The following is a 19,938-nucleotide window of genomic DNA, read 5'->3' on the forward strand; positions in this document are numbered from 1 at the left end:
CTTTTTAAATTTTTGTTTTTCACAAGTGAATATGTTTTAAATGGTGCCACCAGCACCACCCTTTTGACTTAAAAATTTCTTTAATTTTTACACTTATTTTTATAATTAATTATTATTTAATATTATTTTTTTTAGAAAAAAACTTTACTTGTTTGTTTTTCGTGTTTCCTTTTATTTAATAAATATGTAATCAAGGTGCCGTATATGTGTACAACACTGCTACCATGCATATATTACCTTAAGTATATCTATCTACCATTCTCTCAAGCAAATCTAAGATAGCCCATAGTCTATTTTTTTATTTTTGTCTCCCTAATGGATGGTGCCCATCGGAACAGTGACGAATACCATCAACCTTTACTAACAGAACCAAGTTCAAATGATGAAGAAACTATATTGAGAGATGAAGATGGTGTAGAAGGAAAGGACTTGAGGACAAGGCTATGGATCGAAACAAAGAAGCTATGGGCCATCGTAGGACCTTCAATCATCAGTCGTGTTGCTGGTTACTCCATGAACATTATAACCCAAGCTTTTGCTGGTCACCTTGGTGATGTTGAGCTTGCTGCTATTTCAATAGCCAATACGGTCATCGTTGGCTTCAACTTTGGCCTCCTAGTAAATTTTCATTAGATCAAACTTTCTTTTTTGTTCCATTAATTAGTTTTTCTACCATATTTGTCTCTTAACATTAGTTTTTTTTTTTTTCATTTTACTATAGCTAGGGATGGCGAGTGCTTTAGAAACCCTTTGTGGACAAGCTTTTGGTGCTAAAGAATACCACATGTTGGGCATTTACATGCAAAGATCATGGATCGTTTTACTCCTTTGTTGTTTCTTGTTGTTACCCTTTTACGTATTTGCTACCCCGGTTTTAAAGCTATTAGGACAGCCGGACGATGTGGCGGAGATGTCGGGGGTGGCGGCGATTTGGATGATACCTTTGCACTTTAGCTTTGCGTTTCAGTTCCCATTACAAAGGTTCTTGCAAAGCCAGTCGAAGACTGCGGTGTTAGCCTATGTCTCGTTTGTTGCCTTAGGGGTGAATGTGTTGACGAGTTGGGTGTTCGTAAACGTGTTGGACTGGGGTGTGATTGGTGCTTCGTTGGCGTTGGATATTTCGTGGTGGGTTGGGGCTTTGGGGCTTTATAGCTACACTGTCCTCGGTGGGTGTCCTTTGTCATGGACCGGTTACTCGATGGAAGCATTTAATGGCTTATGGGAGTTTCTTAAACTCTCTGCTGCCTCTGGAGTCATGCTATGGTACATCAAAACAACATATACATAAGTAAATATGTGTGTATAATTTGTTGGTATTTAATTTCAATCGAATTGCAGCTTGGAAAATTGGTACTATCGGATTCTGATATTGATGACTGGATACTTGTCAAATGCAACTTTGGCTGTGGATGCCTTATCCGTTTGGTACGTCATTTTTACTCCCTACTTTTATAAGTATATAATAAATAAATAAATAAATATATATAACACTTTAGGTAGGAAGTCATCCATCGTATAATATGCTACCAAAGTATTACTTTTCAATAATAATTTACGTTTTTGAATAATTTTTAAATTTTTTCGATTAAATTATGGTCATTCATGATGATTTCTATCACTTTAGAATTTCAAATCGTCATGAATAATGACAATTTATTATTAAATTTTTAGGAGGCTATTCAAAACATATTATTCTAGTAAATAATTTTTAAAGTATAATAAAATTTTATTTATATATTATTTATGTGTAAAAAAAATTATTGCAAGTGGTATTTATAAATCACGCATTAAATAAAACTGTTAATGAATTTTAAAACTTTAATGCTGGTTAATTTTAATGAGTACTCTACTAACTTTTATGGATTATTAGTTTTTTTTAGGATAAATTACCTAGTTGGTCATCTAACTTTTAGTGTATTACTTTATTTTTACCTCCTTTTCACTTTAATTTTTTTTACCTCAAACAATACTTAAAAATGATATTTTTTGAGTGATTAAAATGAAAGAGAATTAAAAGTCGAGTAGCTAAAATGAAAGTACAAACATGACGTGACGTGTATAATTAACCGTCATTAAAGATTTTAACATTTTGATGACTAAAATGAAAACAGGTAATCAAATTGGACCAATATACTAATTTCATCATGTCTCTATTGTTTCATAATTTTTCTTGGTTTTTTGTGAATTGGATTTGGGGTCTTGACATTATTTCCGGTCGGTAAATTTTGGCAGTATGAGTATCAATGGATGGGAGCTTATGATTCCACTGGCTTTCCTGGCTGCTACTGGGTAAGGACTCAAAATCTGATCTTAATTATTGAATTGACTAAAGACGCCAAAATTGTTTTGTCCAATTTATTTGAAAGGTTAAGATAGAAGATTGACGAAGGATCACTTGGTTTTCATTTTTCAAAATGTACTCATTTTATAGTTGAAGTGCCACATATAAGTTGATAAATTAAAAGGTATATACTGACAAATATGTTGAAATAAAATAATAATAAATTAGTCCATGTATATTAGTTTAAATAGTAAATTGATTTTTTATTAAACTTTTTATTAACTTGTACTATTAAAAACTGACATAACTGACGGAATAATAAAATAGTGACATGTGGTGTGCCACGTTTATCCCATGTTAATGTGCGGAGATAAAGTTTTAACAATAAAATTGGAAAAAAAAATTTAATAAAAAAGATCAATTTGTTCTTTGATCTAATTAGAGGTGTTCATGGGTCGGGTCGGATTCGAGTTGGGCCTAAGCTTGATATTAACATACTTTATGTTTGTCCAAGCCTTGCTCGGCCATAAATATGAGCCTAAAATTTGTCCAAATCCACACATATTTGCAAAAGACTAATCCAAATCCATTTTAGGCCTGCTCATATTATTTTTAAATTTTTTTAAAAATATTTATATTGTATTATTTTAATTTTTAATAAAATTTTATATATTTTTTATTTATTGAAAGTTTTTATATAGTCATCTTAACATTATTTTAATATTTATATTAGAGTAATATTATATATTTATTATAGTTTTATTTTTTAAAATGTGTTTTAAATTATATAATATATATAAAAATAACATAATATAAAATATGATAAACTTAAAAACAGGTCGAGCTAGACTTGAGTCTTGAATGTTCAAACTTGAGCTCGACCCATATTTTAAACAAGCCTAATTTTTTGCCTTAAGTTTATTTTTTGGGTTTAATATTTTTATATAAACTCTTCTAAAATTCAAGCAATCTTTCGGACTTGGACAAATATCCCAACCCATAGATATATATGTAAATTAATTAACCTATTTTTAAAAAAAAAAAAGAGTAAAAATTGGTGACGGATGTTGACAGAGTAAGGGTGGCAAATGAGCTAGGAGCAGGCAATTCGGAAGCGGCGAAATTTGCTACAAAGGTGTCAATCGTGCAATCGACAATTGTTGGACTATTCTTCTGTGTGATAGTGTTGGTACTTCGTGATAAAGTGGCATTGATATTCACATCCAGCAATGATGTCCTTGAAGAAGTTGATAAGTTGTCTTACCTGTTAGGCGTCACCATTCTACTCAACAGTGTTCAGCCAGTCTTATCAGGTAAAAAGAAAACGGGATAATTTACGTTAGTAGTGATATAAATATGAAAAATTAGAAATTAGTTATCCATTTATTAATAATTGATCATTTAATTATGAAAAGTTATAAAATGGTCATTCAATTATCTTTGATTTTTTGGTATTTTTATTTTTACGATTAGCAAGTCGGTGACTAAAAAGACAAAACTGAATAGTTAGGTAACAAAAAAATAAATTTACTAATAATTAGATGATTATTTTGTAACTTTTCATAATTATGTGACAGAAAAGAGAAAAAATAATAATTAGGTGACATTTACTATTGTTTGCGCAAAAAAGTTTCATACTGTAAGGGCATATAAAGGTAAAAGTATCGTAAGATCCTTATACTAAGAGTTGATTGCAGCATTTTATTCTTTCTACTAAGAAAAAGACAAAATAATGTTTGTATGTTAGATAAAAGAGTAAACTTATCTTTTTGTTGAAAATTTCATACATTTTTATTGTTAAAACTAATCTTTGTACTACGTGTAACTCTCTTTGTCAACCACATCAATTTTTAACAGTAGAAATGTATATTAATCATATTTGCTCTCTTTGACACAATGCCTAAAACTACTTATAGCCCCTCCTCAACCCATAATTAGAAGGATAATGTGCTTCAGTATACTAGAACTCACGTCCTCTTGCATTAATAATAATACTCGCACTAATTGAGTTAAGACTCAATCCGGTAATAATTTTTAATTTCTAAGTTGTTGTAAATTGTAGGAGTGGCAATTGGATCAGGGTGGCAAGCAACGGTGGCTTACATAAACTTGGGTTGCTATTATATTATTGGACTCCCGCTTGGGATTTTGATGGGATGGGTTTTCAAGTTGGGTGTCTCGGTAAGGCCCTCTTAACCCTCCCGAGTTCTAATGACAATTCGACTTAAAATCTCTTTATTTTACCATTTACAACACCCTCTAGATTGGATTTGAGTCATTTTAGATCATTTCGTGTTTGGATTATTTTGATTTATAATTTTGGCTTTTTTTGGTAAAGCCATTATGGGTTTAGACCATTTCAAGTTATTACACTTTGAATTTAAATTGCTTATTCGGGTTAACTTTGAGTTCATATCAATTTTGAATTGAATCATTTTGGATTAAGGTTGTTTTGGTTTCAGTCATTTTGGGTTTATGTTGAACTATTACGAGTTTAGATCGTTTAGGATTTTTGTCACTTTGGATACAAATTACTTGTTCAAGTCATTTCGAGTTTGAATTATTTGAAGTTCTTGTTAATTCAAGTTTGAGTGAAATGGATGTGAATTGTTAACTTTTTATGATTAAATTAGATTAGATCAACTATGAAGTTTAGAGTTTATAAGACTCGGGTCTTGAGTTGGTATCAAAACTGATAGGTGGATATGAGTTGGTATCAAGGTTGAGTATAGATTTGGAGTTTATTTGATTCATGTTTTTGAGTTTGGATCAGAATTGACAACATTTTGTAATGGTAAAACCAGGGAATTTGGGGTGGGATGATCTTTGGAGGAACAGCTATTCAGACAGTGATTTTGGCTATATTCACAATTCAAAGAGATTGGGAAAAGGAGGTTAGAAGCATCATACATTCAAACATTGATTTTGGTTCATTTAAAGACAGCTACATTGTCTCATTTATCACTTTGTTTACAGGCTGAAAAGGCTAAGCAGAGAGTTAAAAGGTGGGCGAAATGATCAAACCACGGCAACCCACAATCAAGGGATCTACTAATTGGACAATGAATTTTGCACATTTTGGGACACCTTAAACTTTCACTCCCAATAAAAACCTGTTAATTGTTTCAAAATAATGTTCAATGTTTTCCATCCCTGTTTAAATATCATAAGCAAAAATGTAGTGTTCACCTGTTTTCTAACTCCAAACACTTTGATTTTTCGCCATTGATGCCAGCAACTTCAACCATTGATTCAGCCAACTATGGCGTATCTGCCATTGGACTTGTTTTTGATTGGGTTTGAAAATTCTCTTGGATTTATTGGACCAAATTATTACAATTGGGCTCTTCTACTTTGCATGGGGCTGGCTTCCTTCTTTTTTTTTCTCTTTTTTAATTCTTCATTTCTGTTTTATGGTCCACATTCTAGGTTAGAGGTTGTCCCTCCTAAAAATATCGTCCTCCAAAGTTCAAACATGCGTTTTCCCTTAAAAATGCAATGTGACTTACCACTGCACCCAACCATTAGAGTGTTGATTCTAGAGATTTTATAGTTTTAAAATTAACAAAATATCAATATGGGCTAGTTTTTTTATTGCTTTTGAAAATTGTTATAAAGAAATGCTTTTTAAAAGTTTGGTTTAAGACTTCCAATTTGATATTGTTGTTGTGATTAAGAATTGCTTTTGAAAAACTCGGTTTAGAAGAAGTGCTTTTGGAAAGAGCTATAAAAAAGAATGGTTTGTTAATTTCAAGTATCCAGCATTGTCGAGAAAAAATTGTGGTTGAAAGTTAAAATATCCATTTTAGACATAATGTTGAAAATTAAAATATCCAATCAGAGAATATAGATTAAATCTACCACTATACGCATAATATAGAATTGGTGATTGAATTAAACCAAACGTACTTAGCTGTTACCATTTGGGTTAGGACTAAAATTTTAAAATTTGAAAACTATGGGAACTAGAATTGTCCAATTCAAAAGGTACAAAGACTAAACTTGGTCAAATTAAAGTATGTGGACTAAATTTATAACTTTTGCAAAGTACAAGAGGTAATAGTAGAATTTAACCATAAAATAGAAAATGTACTAGTAATTACTAATTAGGTTACCTCTATTGCAATTTACCCAATTAAAAACGATAAAGGTTCTTAGGGATAGAGACACATGAGCATAAATTAAAGAGATGAAAACAAGGTAGAGAAAAAGGACAAATGAACTCAAACAATTAATTGCTAACCAATCTAGCTGTATACAATACAATGTAAGTATGGTTTTTTTGGAGTAAGATTAAAATAAACAAAAGGTGTAGGTTTCATAAATTTAGAATTTAGTTTATGTGTTACTTTTAGGAAATAAGTTTTTCCATTTTTCATATTTTAAAATTTAGGTTTAACTGTTAATCTTGTTAAAATTATTTCATTAAATTCAAGTTTATTATAATGTTAATTTTTAGTTATGTTGCTACAATGTGAGTATTTTTTTTATTTCAAAATGTCACACTAACAAATCTAACAAAAAAAATACCATTATTAACTGTAGGGAAATAACCTATGTATGCAATGAATGAGTAAATAAAATAAAAACGACAAGATTGAACATGCAAATCTTATGTAGAAAAACTCGTCAAATGAGGATAAAAAACCACGGACAAAGGAATATTTTACTATAATAAAAGAGAGTACAAAAGATGAAAAGAATCAAAAGGAAAAACCCGAACCCCCGAAATAAAAACCGTTTAAAACAAAAAACAAAATTCTCTCAATCTCAATATTTCTGTTATGTTAAATCTAGAGTAGAGGTGCTCATGGGCCAGGCGGCTCGGCCCGACGGCCTGCCCGAAATATGAGAGTATTCGGGTAAAAATATAGGCCCGAAATATGGGTTTGGGCAAAAAAAATGAGGCCCGTTTTAAAAAAAGGCCGGGCCTCGGGCACCACTTTTTTGGCCCCAGCTCGGCCCGAATATATAATAAATATATATTTTATTTTTAAAATTTTAAAATATTTTTTATTTTTAAAATAAATTTTTGGTGTTTATTAAAAAATGGGTCGGGACAGGTCGGGCTTAGGATTTTTTTCCCGGGCCAGGCCTGGATAAAATTTTAGGCCCATATTTCAGGCTGGGTCGGGCTCGGGCCAAATTTTTTGGACCCGAACCCAATCCGGCCCGGCCTATGAGCACCTCTAATCTAGAGTAACTAAGGCTTATTTATAGGCTAAAATTCGTAGCATGTATGACTAGAATATCCCTAAGTTAATTAGAGTTTAAGTGGAAAACTAAAACAAAGTTTAATTGAGAGAAGAAAGTTGAAAAACTTGAGGAACATGTCGCCACGTCGTGATGAGGGGGCATCATGTCGTCAGGACGAAGGCTTTCTTCTCGTCGTGACACACTGTTTGGCCCGAAAAATGCGAGACATACCTTTACATTAATAATTGGACCTGAATTTTGAAATTTAAAAAGTAAATTAAAATTCTGAAAATAAAAATACAAAGATTAAATTCTGAATTTGTGAAGAGTTTAGAACTATGGCATATTTTAATCATAAACAAATTACCCATAAAAAGAGAATAAAATAAATATGAGGCCAAACATCAAGGATCATGCAGGCTAATGCCGAAGAATAAGATGAGCTCAAAACTGGAAAGGATCTTAGCAGTAAGGACCACCAATCACACCTTTTGAGGGATTTTAGGGAATCATAGTTGGACATCTACGGACATATCGACCGTTATCACCGCAATTTGATGAGCCAGCACTTCACAACATCAAGCCTTCATAATATCTCCACTTATTTAGCGTCCCATAATTGCATGATTTTCTATTAAATTTGAAATTAATTCAAGTTAAATTTTTAAATAAGTGGTAAATTAAATTCCATCAATATTTTTTTTTAATTTATAAAATTTAAATTTAAAATTTTACTCATTTAAAAATTTGGATTTGAATTTCAAAATTAGAATAAATTGAAATAAATTATTTAGAATCGTAATTTTATTGATATGATCCATAGTTTCACCTTATATGCATTATATAGTAGCACAAATTCTGAGAAAAACCAAAGTTCTAGATTCGGTATAGGACGATTTAGTATTTCTTCATTCAGTCTCATTCAATCAAAATGCTTTCTTTTTTTATTGGATGGGTTATTTTTTTATCTTGATAAACTGTGAAATAAAAAAAGGTTCATTTTATTAATTATTTGATAATTACTAACCACAGTTTTAATATTTTTGCTACTCTTAGTACTGGTATCAACCTAGGACTCAATATCGATCTTATTTCTAAGACAAAAATGAAGAATTCTTCAATTAAAAACTTTTTTGCGCGAAAAATTCCTCATAGCATCTAGGATATTGCCTTCTCCTAGATAATTATGGATAGGGATATGTTCATGATAATTTCTCTAATCTAAGTATTTCTATATGTCTATTTAGTAATGAATTTGAAATTCTTGAAATATTTTTGGATTTGAAAAATCTATTGTTTTGTACTTTTCTAATATATATTAATATTATATTGAATATCAACTAATTTATTCGTAAAATATGCATTTCATTTTTACAATTTATACTATAAAACTTCTAATTCTCAAATCCATATTACTTAGCGGAATCGAAATTCTTACCATTCAACTCAATACATGTTAATAATTTCACCTTCCGTTACTTTTTTTTTTTTTACTTTTGTTAATTTAAGCATGTCTCAAAACATAAACTTCATAAAATTGAAGTTGTATGTTTGATGTAATATCGAATTTAACCAATGTTTTTTTTATCAAATTGATGGTTAAACTAGTCAAGCTATTGGTTATTTATCTAAACGATAGGTCTGGGTTGATAAATAAATTAATAAAAAAATAGAAAAAAAATCAATTCAACTGTCATAACTTTTCTTGTGATAGATTAAAAAATTTATGCAAGATTTAGTTTTTTATTTATTAAATAATTTTGAGATATTGATTTTGTATAATATTCATATTGTAATTGAATAATAATTTTTAAAGGTTGATTAATACAAGCCCTTAAATAAATCGGGATCGATTGTATTTATAATCTTTAACTTATTGAATATTAATTAAAAATTAACATTTTCATTTAGAATTTGTTATTTATTGCGTGATTATTGTGAAAATTGATATATTGTATTATCATGTCATTAAAAATCACTTAAATTATTTTTATTTTTGTGAACAAAAATTACTAATTGTATGTTAGCTTCGTGAGTAAGAACATAAAACTATTTTAAAAGAAAGTTTACGCAGGAGAAGAACAATAAGAAAAAAAATATTAAGCATTAATTTCTATGACAGTTATAAACGTTTTAATTTTTTTTAAAAATTGATCCCACTATCTAAAATTTTTTGATTCCGTCCTTGATAGTAAATATTTTTATCAACATTGCAATCACTCGAGTTGAAACCCTAAAAATTATATTATTAGAAAATATTAATTTTCAAAAATATATTAATTGTAAGAAAAAGAATATTCATAAATTTGGAAGGCCACGTGGATATTTAAAAAAACTTTACAATAATTAAAAGAACCTCAAATGATTATGTACACCATTCAAAGGGAAAGTTACAAACAACGGCTAAAAACAGTTTAGGAAGTGACTCGGTCAAAACTCAACCCACCGCCCACTAGGCGCCAACCGAAACAACTGGCTAAACCGAGTCAATTTGTCCGACTCATTGTCCGCCGTTGCAACCACCACCATTTTCCCTTCATTCTCCTTCTTTTCAATCGCCGCCACAAGGTTCGCCTTCGTCTCGTTTATTAAACCCCACAAATCATCGTTCCTGTTCCTGTTCACCAACAACACAGCTATCCTCTCCTTGCAACCCTCGAACCTGTCTATACAACTCAGGAACTCAGTACACTCACTCCAACTCAAACTCACCATCCTCGCACCGAGTTCCGTAACTCGGACGAAGGTTTCACGTTGTACTGATCTATAATCTTCGCTAACCAATCTCACAATCTCGTGTACCAAGCTCTTCCGTTGAAGATAAAGTGAATCGGCCGGTACATTACCCAAATAATCGGCAAAATTAACAAGAACATCAAGTTCCTTTAGTAAATCCGAGTTCAAAAACCCTATGACTTCGTTCTTGGATCGTGGTGAGTTAAGGTGATAACCCAAGACCCTCGAGACCATCAAATTTTGTTCCAAGATTCCGGCGTACCATCGGACCCATGCCGACATTTCGCATGTCTCTGAATCGGAACCGTCTCGGAACGTCGACAAGTTGAGAAAATTCCGGCCACCGGAAGAAGGGTAAATCGCAAGCTGATCTTTCAAGATGAAGGAACCTTTGTTTATTATGTTATGGATTGTATAGAGACATTTGAGAGCGACCGATGAATCTTTGGTGCGGTGTAGACGGTCCATGATGGCTTGTATACAAGTGCATGCTGTGAAACGTGAGCCATGACCGAGGCCTATAACGGCGGCAATTCGGTGATCTGATGGGGGGACAGAGGAGCCGTGGGTGGTGGCGCGTAGAATGACGCGACGAGCGGAAGCTTTGTGGCGCTTCGTTGATAAAGTTGTTTTGATTAATGAACCCTTGTCTTTTAAAATTCCGGAGACGATTCTAAGCCTTTTGTGATACCCCATTGAAACAACACTTACAAATATAGAGAGTTGAAGGAAGAAGAAAGGAAAAGAAGACAGTTCATGTCGATTTCTTACGACAAGCTATAAATACTTAAAAAGACACGGCAAAAGAAAAAGAGTGAAAATCTGTTGCTAGTCCCTGTACTTGTTATAATTTTCAATTTGGTCCATGTACTTTAAAAATTAAAAATTCAATCTTTTTTTTTTCAATTCAAAAATTAAATCTATCAATTTAACATCTTTATTTTCTATTAATCATATACCATGTCATATGAGGTCATATGAGGACAGCTTAATCAAATTTTTAAATCGACAAATTTTGATAGAAAATATTTACGATTTTAATAATAGGATTGAGTTTTTTAAATTAAAATAATAGAAAGACTCTTTTTTTTTTTAACTTTTTTAAGTATAAGGAATAACAACATATTTTAATTTAACCGGTAAAATATATGATTAATTAAAATAAGGGTAAACTACTAAAATAGTCACTTTTGTTTTCTTCGGGTTACATTTTAGTCACTTAGGTTTGAAATGCTACGTTTTAGCCACTTACATTATCGTGTTGTAACATTTTAGTCACTGAGAATTAATTGTCATTAACAATGTAAAGGTAAGCTGACATGGCACGTTAAATAATCGTTTCAAAATAAAATTTTAGGTTAAATTATACAATTGGTCCCTATAATTTTTTTCGTTTTGAGCAATTCAATTTTTTTTTCTTTTACGTTAAAAGAGATGGAGAAGGGAAGAAAATAGAGGGAGAAACAGAAGAGAATGAAAAAAAAAGAAAGAAAGGAAAGTTAAAAGAGCATAAAAGAAAAAACATAAATTGCTCAAAACGAAAAAAAATGGGGACCAATTGTATAATTTAACCTAAATTTTTTGTTTGAAATTATGATTTAACGTGTCACGCCAGCTTACCGTTACACTGTTAACAATAATTAATGGTTCAGTGACTAAAATGTTACAACACGTTAATATAAGTGAATAAAACATAACACTTCAAACATAAATGACTAAAATGTAATCTAAGAAAAATAAAAGTGACTGTTTTAATAATTAATAGTTAAGTAATTAATTAATTAAATTACAAAAGTAGGGAGTTTATTTCGTCAACTTCCCACGTTTTCTGCTACGGGAATTATTTTGGGAAATTTGACTAGTTATAGGGACGGCCGTGTTAGAAAATGACATTCCATTTAATATAATTAATTAGAGGAATTTTCCATTAAAACGAGTTGTTCTAGTAATTAGCATATCAATTAGGACCAAGTATACGATTAAAGACGTAAGATTTCAAGTTGAGATTGTTCGGGATTGGACTCAAGCACTTGCATCTACAATTTAATGTTTTTGTCATTAGATCAAAAGGTTGTTGGCTGAATTTTAATTTTATCGGTATTGTTCTTATTGTAATTTTTTGGAGTGTACGGGTTTAAGATGCGTAATCTTCTTCTAATTTGATTAGTTAATAAATCAGGAGGGGTTGTGGGAAGTTTAGAAAACGTAGAAAAAAATACTAGATTTATGACCATTTATAATGTGCGTGAAAAAAAATTCGTAACAAATATATTTATTAAAAATTTACATAAAAATTAAATTGATGTTTTGGTTATAATGATAAAGTTAATTGATTATCATGTATGATGTTTTGGGTTCAAATCTTCATTGATATACTATATGAAAAGACAAAATTACCCTTATAAAAATACAACTTAATTTGTATGTGAGATGGTACTTTAGTAATTTCATTGTTGAGATGGTGCTCAATCGACTCTAGACTTGATCATGGGTCGGGCCACCCACCCAGGCCTGAAGACTCACCCGAAAAATAAGAGGGTTTGGACAAAAAAATAAGGCCCGTTTAGAAAACAGACCGAGCATTGAGCAAGACTTTTTGGTTCGGCCTGAATTTGACAAACAAAATTCTATTGCCTTTTGCTGTTGTTTTGATATCATTTCACTATTATATTGCTATTATTTTGTTGTTATTGTTTGGATATTGTACAATTCTTGTTTTATTCTTAATTTTACTACTATTTTAGAGGGATTTGCTTGTTAAGTTGCAACTATGTTAGTGTTATTTAAGTATAAAGACTTTTTTTATATATGTATTTTTAATCTGTTAGGAAACATTTATTTTAATATTTTTGGTCTATTTGATATATTATATTTTTTTATAAAAAAATTAATACGGGCGGACCAAGCTCAGATTTAACATTTTTTTATCTAGATTAAACTTGGGCAAAATTTTAAAATTATTTTTCGGGTCAGATTGGGCTCGGGCCTAGAAAAATAAACGAGCAAAATAAAATGACATTTTATTTATTTAGTATGATTATAAATACTATTTCAATTGCAAATATAAAACAATACATGTTTAAATAATCATATTCGTATAAAAATAAATTTGGATAAGACCTATACATCCGCATTATTTACGTAAGTGATATTCCTACACAAGCCATCAAAATGATCAAAATCTCAATATTTAAACTAATAAATTATTTTTTTTACTAGAATTTGGCCAACAAAAATGTTTTTTTTCTAATAAACTTTTATTTATTTTCGAAGAAAATCCATCCTATGAAATATTCCTTTGTTGAATTTTTTCATAGACTAGTATTTTATCCTATATATTTGAAAATATTTTAAATTCGAAAATTCTAATAAAATAATTGGACCTTAAGCACATTTAGCTTTTTTTTAAGCAAGAATCAGAAAGAATCAATTACAAACCCTAATAAAAACAACGTTAAAATTAAATAATAAAGACCGATTATTTAATCGAATCTTATCAACAACTTTAACAAAAATTATATGAAAAACTCGGATTAATCGAAAACTCTTTCATTAAGCAAATTTAGGTTTAGGATAAGGATTAGGGGAAAAATATCGTTCATTTAGAATTTTTAGAACATTATTGGAAGTCAAATGTATGTTTTTGAGTCTTTATCATGAATATCGTGATTGCGTATGTTGAATTTCTTTCCTTTTCATTTCCATTTTAACTTAAATATCATTCCCTTTTATACATGTGACTAAAACTTTAAGAAATAAATATATTTAAGACAAGGTCAATTTCTGCTCTAAGTACCTATATTCTTCGTGTATTTGAAGTTTAATTTCATTATTTTTATTTTTAAGAATTTAATCCTTTTAATTTGTGGATTTAAAAGCTCAGGTCTAAGTGTTTACACCTTTAATTTAATTTAATTTAATTTAATTTAAATCAATGGTTTAATATTTTAGAATAACAAAAAAAAGTACTTTAACAATATTGCAATGAACTTGAATTTATTAATAAAATTTTAGCGATTTTAATTTAAAATGAAATCAATTAAATTGATTTTTTTTTCTTGTTTAAATTTTTAAAAAATAAATTAAATTAAACTGGATATTGGTTTAATTCAATTAAAATAAATTCTGAATTGTTTCTAATTCACTTTTGGTTTTAATTAAGTTAAAACTAATTTTAAAATTTTCTTATTAATTTTTTAAAATTTTGAAATGGGTGGATATTTGGATTTCCATTCATGTTTGCTTTTGGAAAATTTAAGAAAAAAAATCAAATTTCTGTTTAAAATAAAAATTAAACAAAATTGGTTTCAAACCAAATTATTCAAGAGCTAACAGCTCAAATCAGTTTTTATTAAGCCCAAATCTTTTTAAAAAATCCATATTAGATTGTAAGCCTCGAATCAGTTTTGAGTAGTAGCTTAATTGGGTCCAAATCCACTTTTGGCCCAATTCCTTTTTCAAATTTGAGCCTGATTTTAAATTTGTAGCCCACTTGATTTTTAGTGTCCAAATGTCTTCTAGTCCGATTTTCATGGCCCAAGCCCATGTCATTTTTATTTTGCAAACTAGGGTTTTTGGAACCCTAGTCTATTTCAGTCATTGCTGCCCTCAAGGTGGGCAAAAATGACTGCTTAGTGTGCGCATGCAACCGTGCGCACACACATACACTGAAAACAATTTCAAAGGCTAATACGATACAAAATTTTCACACAATAAAATGGAAAAGCAAATCAAGAATCAAACTAAAGATCTCTATAAAAAAAAGAAATGAGTCAACCAAGAATCAAGTATCAATCTACAAAAAAGAAAAAGAAAAAAGAAAAAAGAATATCATAACAGTTTAAAACCATGTCACATAAGATTTAATGTGACATTTAATAGCTAAATCAACGATTTTAATAATGAAAGGACCTAATTGATATAATCTTGATAGTTTAAAGATGTAATTAGAATGATTTAGAATTTAAGAATCTTTTTAGGATTGGGATCATACTTTGGAAATGTTTGATACAATTAACACACTTAAGAGTTTTGTAGTAGTATCAATTTTGTATAATTCATGTTAATGACTATTTTAAAGCTAAATTCATTTTGCTTCAAAAAGCCTAAATTCATCCATTAAAATTAAATTTTTGATGCGGATTGAGTGTATTAACTCGATTGACATTGTTGTGCGCTGAAACACATTATACTTCTATTTAAGGGTTACAGAGAGGTTACGGGTAGTTCTAGCCATTGTATAAAAAAGAACAGATATGATAAGAACATGAGATTAATATTTAAAAAAAATTAATTTATTATAATTCATATTAAAATTTTAAAAGATTTTGTATTTTGGAATAGGTTTGGTAGAAAAATATTGTTAGAGATTGGTGCAGGCGATGCAAATATAGAAGGCCATACATAATCAATTTTAACAGCCCAATGACTTGAATGAAAACTTTTGAATAGTTTAGTGACAATTTTGTAACTTTTTAAAATTAATTGACTAAAACTTAAAATTACTAATAATTTAGATCTTGGATGTAGTTTATCCAAAAATATTAAAAAGGGAAAAAATATATTGCCAGGTATAAGTGTGGGACCAAATTATAAATTTTTAGATCTGATCCTCGAAATCGCACTCTAACGGCTATTTTTCTTTCCATTTGAAACTTCCTCACAAAAAAAAAAAAAACCCCAGCAAAAGGAAAAAAAAGTCCAAGAAAAAGAGAGAAAATTCCTCCCTCTCTTGTCTTCCCTTGCAGAAAAAGAAAACCCTAATTCATTTCCTAGAAATCCCTAATTTCCCACCTGTTTTTTCCTTTCATTTTCATTCTACATTTTTTTCCTCCAAAAGAAAACTTTTTTTTAATTTTTTTTAAGGTCTTTTAAGGTCTAGGATTATTCAAGAATCTATTTTTTTTGGAGTAATTGTGGAAGACATGGATATTCCTCAAGAAGTTGATAATTACATTAAAGAAACAATTGAAGATTCCTTAGGTCTTGAAATCTCCACTCAATCTTTGCAACTAAAGCTCCGCTCCACCGAAGAAGCCCAGCGTCGACTCCGTGACCAGTGCTTATTCCTTCTCTCAAAATTGAAGGAGAAAGATCAAATCATCGAGCGCTCAAAGGTTCGTTAACTCAGTTTTGAGTATTATTTTTGTTTTATTTAAATGTGGAATTATTGACATTTTATATTGAATTTTTTTAAGGCGGAAGCGAATATGAATGCGGCGGCGTTGAAGAGATTCGTGGAGGAGAATCAGAAGCTTGCGGCGGAGTGTGCGAATCTGTTGACTCAGTGTAACAAATGGGAAAGAGAGTGTTCGCTCTATGATCGTGATAGGGAAGCGTTGATGGATTTTGGGAATGAAGCTGATGAGAGGGCAAAGAAAGCTGAGATTAGGGCTCATGAATTGGAAGAAGAATTGAGGAAATTAACTGAAGAATTAAGGTTCTACAAGCACCATTATGAGAACCAAGGGGTAAATTAAAAATTTTCCTTTAATTAATTAACTTTTACTTTGTTTTCAATTGTTGATATTGCTGACTTGAGGATCCTTAGTTAACATTTGAACTTAGTTGAGCATGCATGAGAAAACCATTAGATGACATAACTTGAACACAATGGAACTGCTTTAAGTAGATTGTTTTCAGTTTTTAATGTTATATGATTTGATTAGAAAACCCGCCATCATATATAGTTCTGTTTAGTACTATGATACCTCTGAAGTGACTGATAAGCATATATATATTCCTTGAAGATTGATTCATCTTCTGAGGGCACTGCTTTGGAAGAGAATTTGCTTGAGTCGGTTCTATCAACGTTGATTTCTAAAGATGAAGTTATGTGTGGACGAGCATTCTTGGAGGCAAATAATTCACTTGAACCATGTCAAAAGATGCTTAAACTGTGGAATAGGTGACTTTTTCTTCTTTTATTTCTTTCATCTGCAACTTTGTTGGTTAATGGAGATATATGTGCTTTCTTCCCTGATAGACTACTCACATATTTCTGAATCAATTTTTTGGCTTGTTTTGCTTTGTAGGTTGAGGCCTTCAACTCGAAAAATTTTGTCACTGGCTGTGGAAGTAAAGACCCTTGAGAAAGACAAAGAACATCTCAGAATGAACCTTTGTAAAGCTGAAGATGAGGTAATAACCAAGAACTTCGAACACTGCATGCTCGTTGAAATTTGCATATTCCTTGTCATAAAAAAGATATTTTTATCCCTATAGGTCAAAGTTCTGTTTGAAGAAAACAACATATTGGATGAAGCGAACAAAAGATTATTGAGGCAATACCACAAAGAAAAAAACCTCCATGGTTCTGATGGGAAGCATTCTGGTAGCGCATCTACGAAGGTGAGGAGGGAATATGTTGGGTTCTCTGTATCTGTTTTGTCTTGCACGAGTGCTTGTTCTCACATGTAAAGACTAAGTGCATTTCCTGCATGTGTTTAGTCCATAATCACAAATTCATTGATTTAGTGCTATTATTTGCCTGACTCTCTCGCAGACAAACAAGCGAAAATCAAGTCCCAAGATATGCAGTCCAATTGAGAAGAAGATTGATTTCACTGATCCAGATTCAGCAAGGAAGCCTCTCTCACCCTTGCGGCATAACTCCCCTGACTTAAGAATGCACAAGTGAATACTTAAAATCTCGTGCATGATAGGATCTAATCTCTTTGCAACAATGATGATGTAGAAGTAGATTTACATATAGCTTTTCTGAAGCTGAGATGTTTGTAGTTGTGAGAGATAGCTCCCAAGCACCGGAAGGAAATCCCTCCTCCCCCTTTTTTTTATTAAAGGTGTAAGTAACTCTTTCATCTTCTGCTTTTCTTTAGTCCTGACTAATCTGATATCATAGAATGGATAATAGCTCAAGTAGTGCTGTAGAGAGAAATTTTAGCAATTCTAAAATTGATTGTTAGATGCATATTGTTTTGGCAGTCTCTGATTAATGCGTGTGAATTTAGCACATTACTTAACTACTCTAATTTTTCGGAGATTTTTAGCTTTGTTTTATAGGCTCAATTCTAATCCTTTCATTTCACAGTAAAAACTGTTGTTTTTGTGGGTTCACACTGACTGCATTTTGGGCCTTGTAAAAATTCTGGGATTTAACAATGGACCACTATTCTCACATTTGTTGTGTGCTAAGCTTTTGAGATGCCAACAAGAAGAAGAGTTAAACTATATCCACTATTCTAGTTGTTATCATTTGTACATTTTCTGCTTGCTGTTACACACTGTAGTTCGCTGTTTGAAAAGGTGCAAAATTGCCCTAAAATTTTATCAAATGTTTTTAATCGGGATAAATATCAAAACTATACATGAGCTTGATACAATTTGCAATATTATAAATCGATTTTAATTTGGTGCATTTGTATAAATTAAATTTTTAGGTTCAATTTTCAATTTTCACATTTCACATTTCATTAATCTTGTTATCTATGTGTATAATTTTCCTTTTTATGTATAAATTGTTGAAATGATATTTTATTAGGTTAAAAAAGAATTTAAATAAGTTTATCTAGACTTAAAAAAAAAAAAGATTTCTCGAGGAAATAGAAAACTCTTTTTACAAATATTTTTAATTTAGATAGAAATAATTTAAATTTTTATTTTTTAATCTAATAAAATGACATTTTAACAATTTATCTTATTTAAAACAAAATGTATGCAAATTGTATTAAAATTCTGGTATCTATGAATAATTATTTCAATAGACACATAAATTTCTGTTCAGACTTTATCCTGATATTATAATTCAAAAAAGAAAAACGGATGAATTTCTCAAGAAAAAGTGAGCTGTCCAAGAAATTATTAAGAACTTAATTTTATCATTATCTTGATATTTTAAAGGATTAGAATGATATTTTTTTTCATTACCTCATTATTACATGTAGCATGCGTAAAACAAATTTTTTTTTTCTGGAAAAATATTATATGGGCTTTCTTCTTTTGTGGCGATGGTTGGCCGCCTTGGTGAGTCTGAGGTCCCATTAGCCTAAAAGGGTGAAGGCAAGAAGATTGCACCCAAGTGAAGAGCAAAAGGAATCTTAAGCTTTATGAGAAAAAGGTTGGGATAGGGGGTCCACAAAAGGGTGTGATCGGTGAAACCATCCAAATATTCAAGGGACTTTATGCAAAATTAGTAATAAACACCCCATTTGAGCCGACATTGGGTACTGAATAGTTGCAACAAAAATCGATCTGAAAAAATAATAAATAAAGTAACCTAAATTCAACTTACACATAAGTCACAAACCCTCTCCAAACATTTAAAACTATCATCTCTTCTTGTTTAAAACTGTCTCCGTTTGTCTTGAAATTCCCTTGCAGAGACTACCTTCCCACATTCCAACCCCGACGAGACCCTAATTTGTCGGCCCCGTGCGCCTCCGGTTTGCTTCCATTGATTCAACCACAAATGGAGGAATGCCGTTTACTGACTCCCAAACTATAAAAAAAAGAGGTTATTTTGTGATTCAACTCACAAATTCAATATCACTTAACCAAAAGATAAAATTCTAATACTAAAATTAACTTGACTGACAAATAAGGATTTAGCCAAACATTTTAAGTTTACCCATTAATTTAAAACTTGGCCCCTAATTTGGGATGTATATTCACTTTAAGTATCTGTTTAATTCATATGTGACCAAATCAGTACTTGAACAACTGACCAGGCCTAGGCAAGCTAGAGTGGCATTGCCGAAGGTTAGTTT

General features: G+C 30.7%; 3 protein-coding genes across 3 annotated transcripts; 2 read left to right on the forward strand and 1 right to left on the reverse strand.

The window, feature by feature from the left end:
• Positions 1-211: 211 nt before the first annotated feature.
• Positions 212-5,640, forward strand: LOC121218223 (protein DETOXIFICATION 27). The gene is made up of 8 exons (XM_041095087.1): positions 212-618; positions 722-1,263; positions 1,339-1,425; positions 2,233-2,289; positions 3,356-3,594; positions 4,344-4,462; positions 5,086-5,175; positions 5,258-5,640. Exons 1-8 carry the CDS (start codon positions 316-318, stop codon positions 5,297-5,299), a joined length of 1,479 nt encoding a protein of 492 aa, XP_040951021.1. The 5' UTR covers positions 212-315; the 3' UTR covers positions 5,300-5,640.
• A 4,183-nt stretch (positions 5,641-9,823) lies between these two features.
• Positions 9,824-10,969, reverse strand: LOC121218224 (putative clathrin assembly protein At4g40080). Its single transcript, XM_041095088.1, has one exon. It carries the CDS (start codon positions 10,907-10,909, stop codon positions 9,908-9,910), a length of 1,002 nt encoding a protein of 333 aa, XP_040951022.1. The 5' UTR covers positions 10,910-10,969; the 3' UTR covers positions 9,824-9,907.
• A 4,869-nt stretch (positions 10,970-15,838) lies between these two features.
• On the forward strand, positions 15,839-18,190 carry LOC121218225 (myocardial zonula adherens protein). Its single transcript, XM_041095089.1, has 6 exons — positions 15,839-16,329; positions 16,411-16,683; positions 16,963-17,120; positions 17,248-17,353; positions 17,438-17,563; positions 17,718-18,190. Exons 1-6 carry the CDS (start codon positions 16,138-16,140, stop codon positions 17,850-17,852), a joined length of 990 nt encoding a protein of 329 aa, XP_040951023.1. The 5' UTR covers positions 15,839-16,137; the 3' UTR covers positions 17,853-18,190.
• The last annotated feature ends 1,748 nt before the right edge of the window (positions 18,191-19,938 follow it).

This window comes from Gossypium hirsutum, chromosome D06 (assembly GCF_007990345.1).
Source record: "Gossypium hirsutum isolate 1008001.06 chromosome D06, Gossypium_hirsutum_v2.1, whole genome shotgun sequence".
NCBI lineage: Eukaryota > Viridiplantae > Streptophyta > Magnoliopsida > Malvales > Malvaceae > Gossypium > Gossypium hirsutum.

Bases quoted from the DNA above. Each gene is read 5' to 3' on its own strand.
- LOC121218223 (XM_041095087.1), top strand. From the start codon at position 316: ATGGATGGTGCCCATCGGAACAGTGACGAATACCATCAACCTTTACTA. The intron at 619-721 runs GTAAATTTTCAT...ATTTTACTATAG, and splicing joins GCTTCAACTTTGGCCTCCTA to CTAGGGATGGCGAGTGCTTT. The intron at 1,264-1,338 runs GTACATCAAAAC...ATCGAATTGCAG, and splicing joins GCCTCTGGAGTCATGCTATG to CTTGGAAAATTGGTACTATC.
- LOC121218224 (XM_041095088.1), bottom strand. From the start codon at position 10,909: ATGGGGTATCACAAAAGGCTTAGAATCGTCTCCGGAATTTTAAAAGAC.
- LOC121218225 (XM_041095089.1), top strand. From the start codon at position 16,138: ATGGATATTCCTCAAGAAGTTGATAATTACATTAAAGAAACAATTGAA. The intron at 16,684-16,962 runs GTAAATTAAAAA...TATTCCTTGAAG, and splicing joins ACCATTATGAGAACCAAGGG to ATTGATTCATCTTCTGAGGG. The intron at 17,354-17,437 runs GTAATAACCAAG...TTATCCCTATAG, and splicing joins TTTGTAAAGCTGAAGATGAG to GTCAAAGTTCTGTTTGAAGA.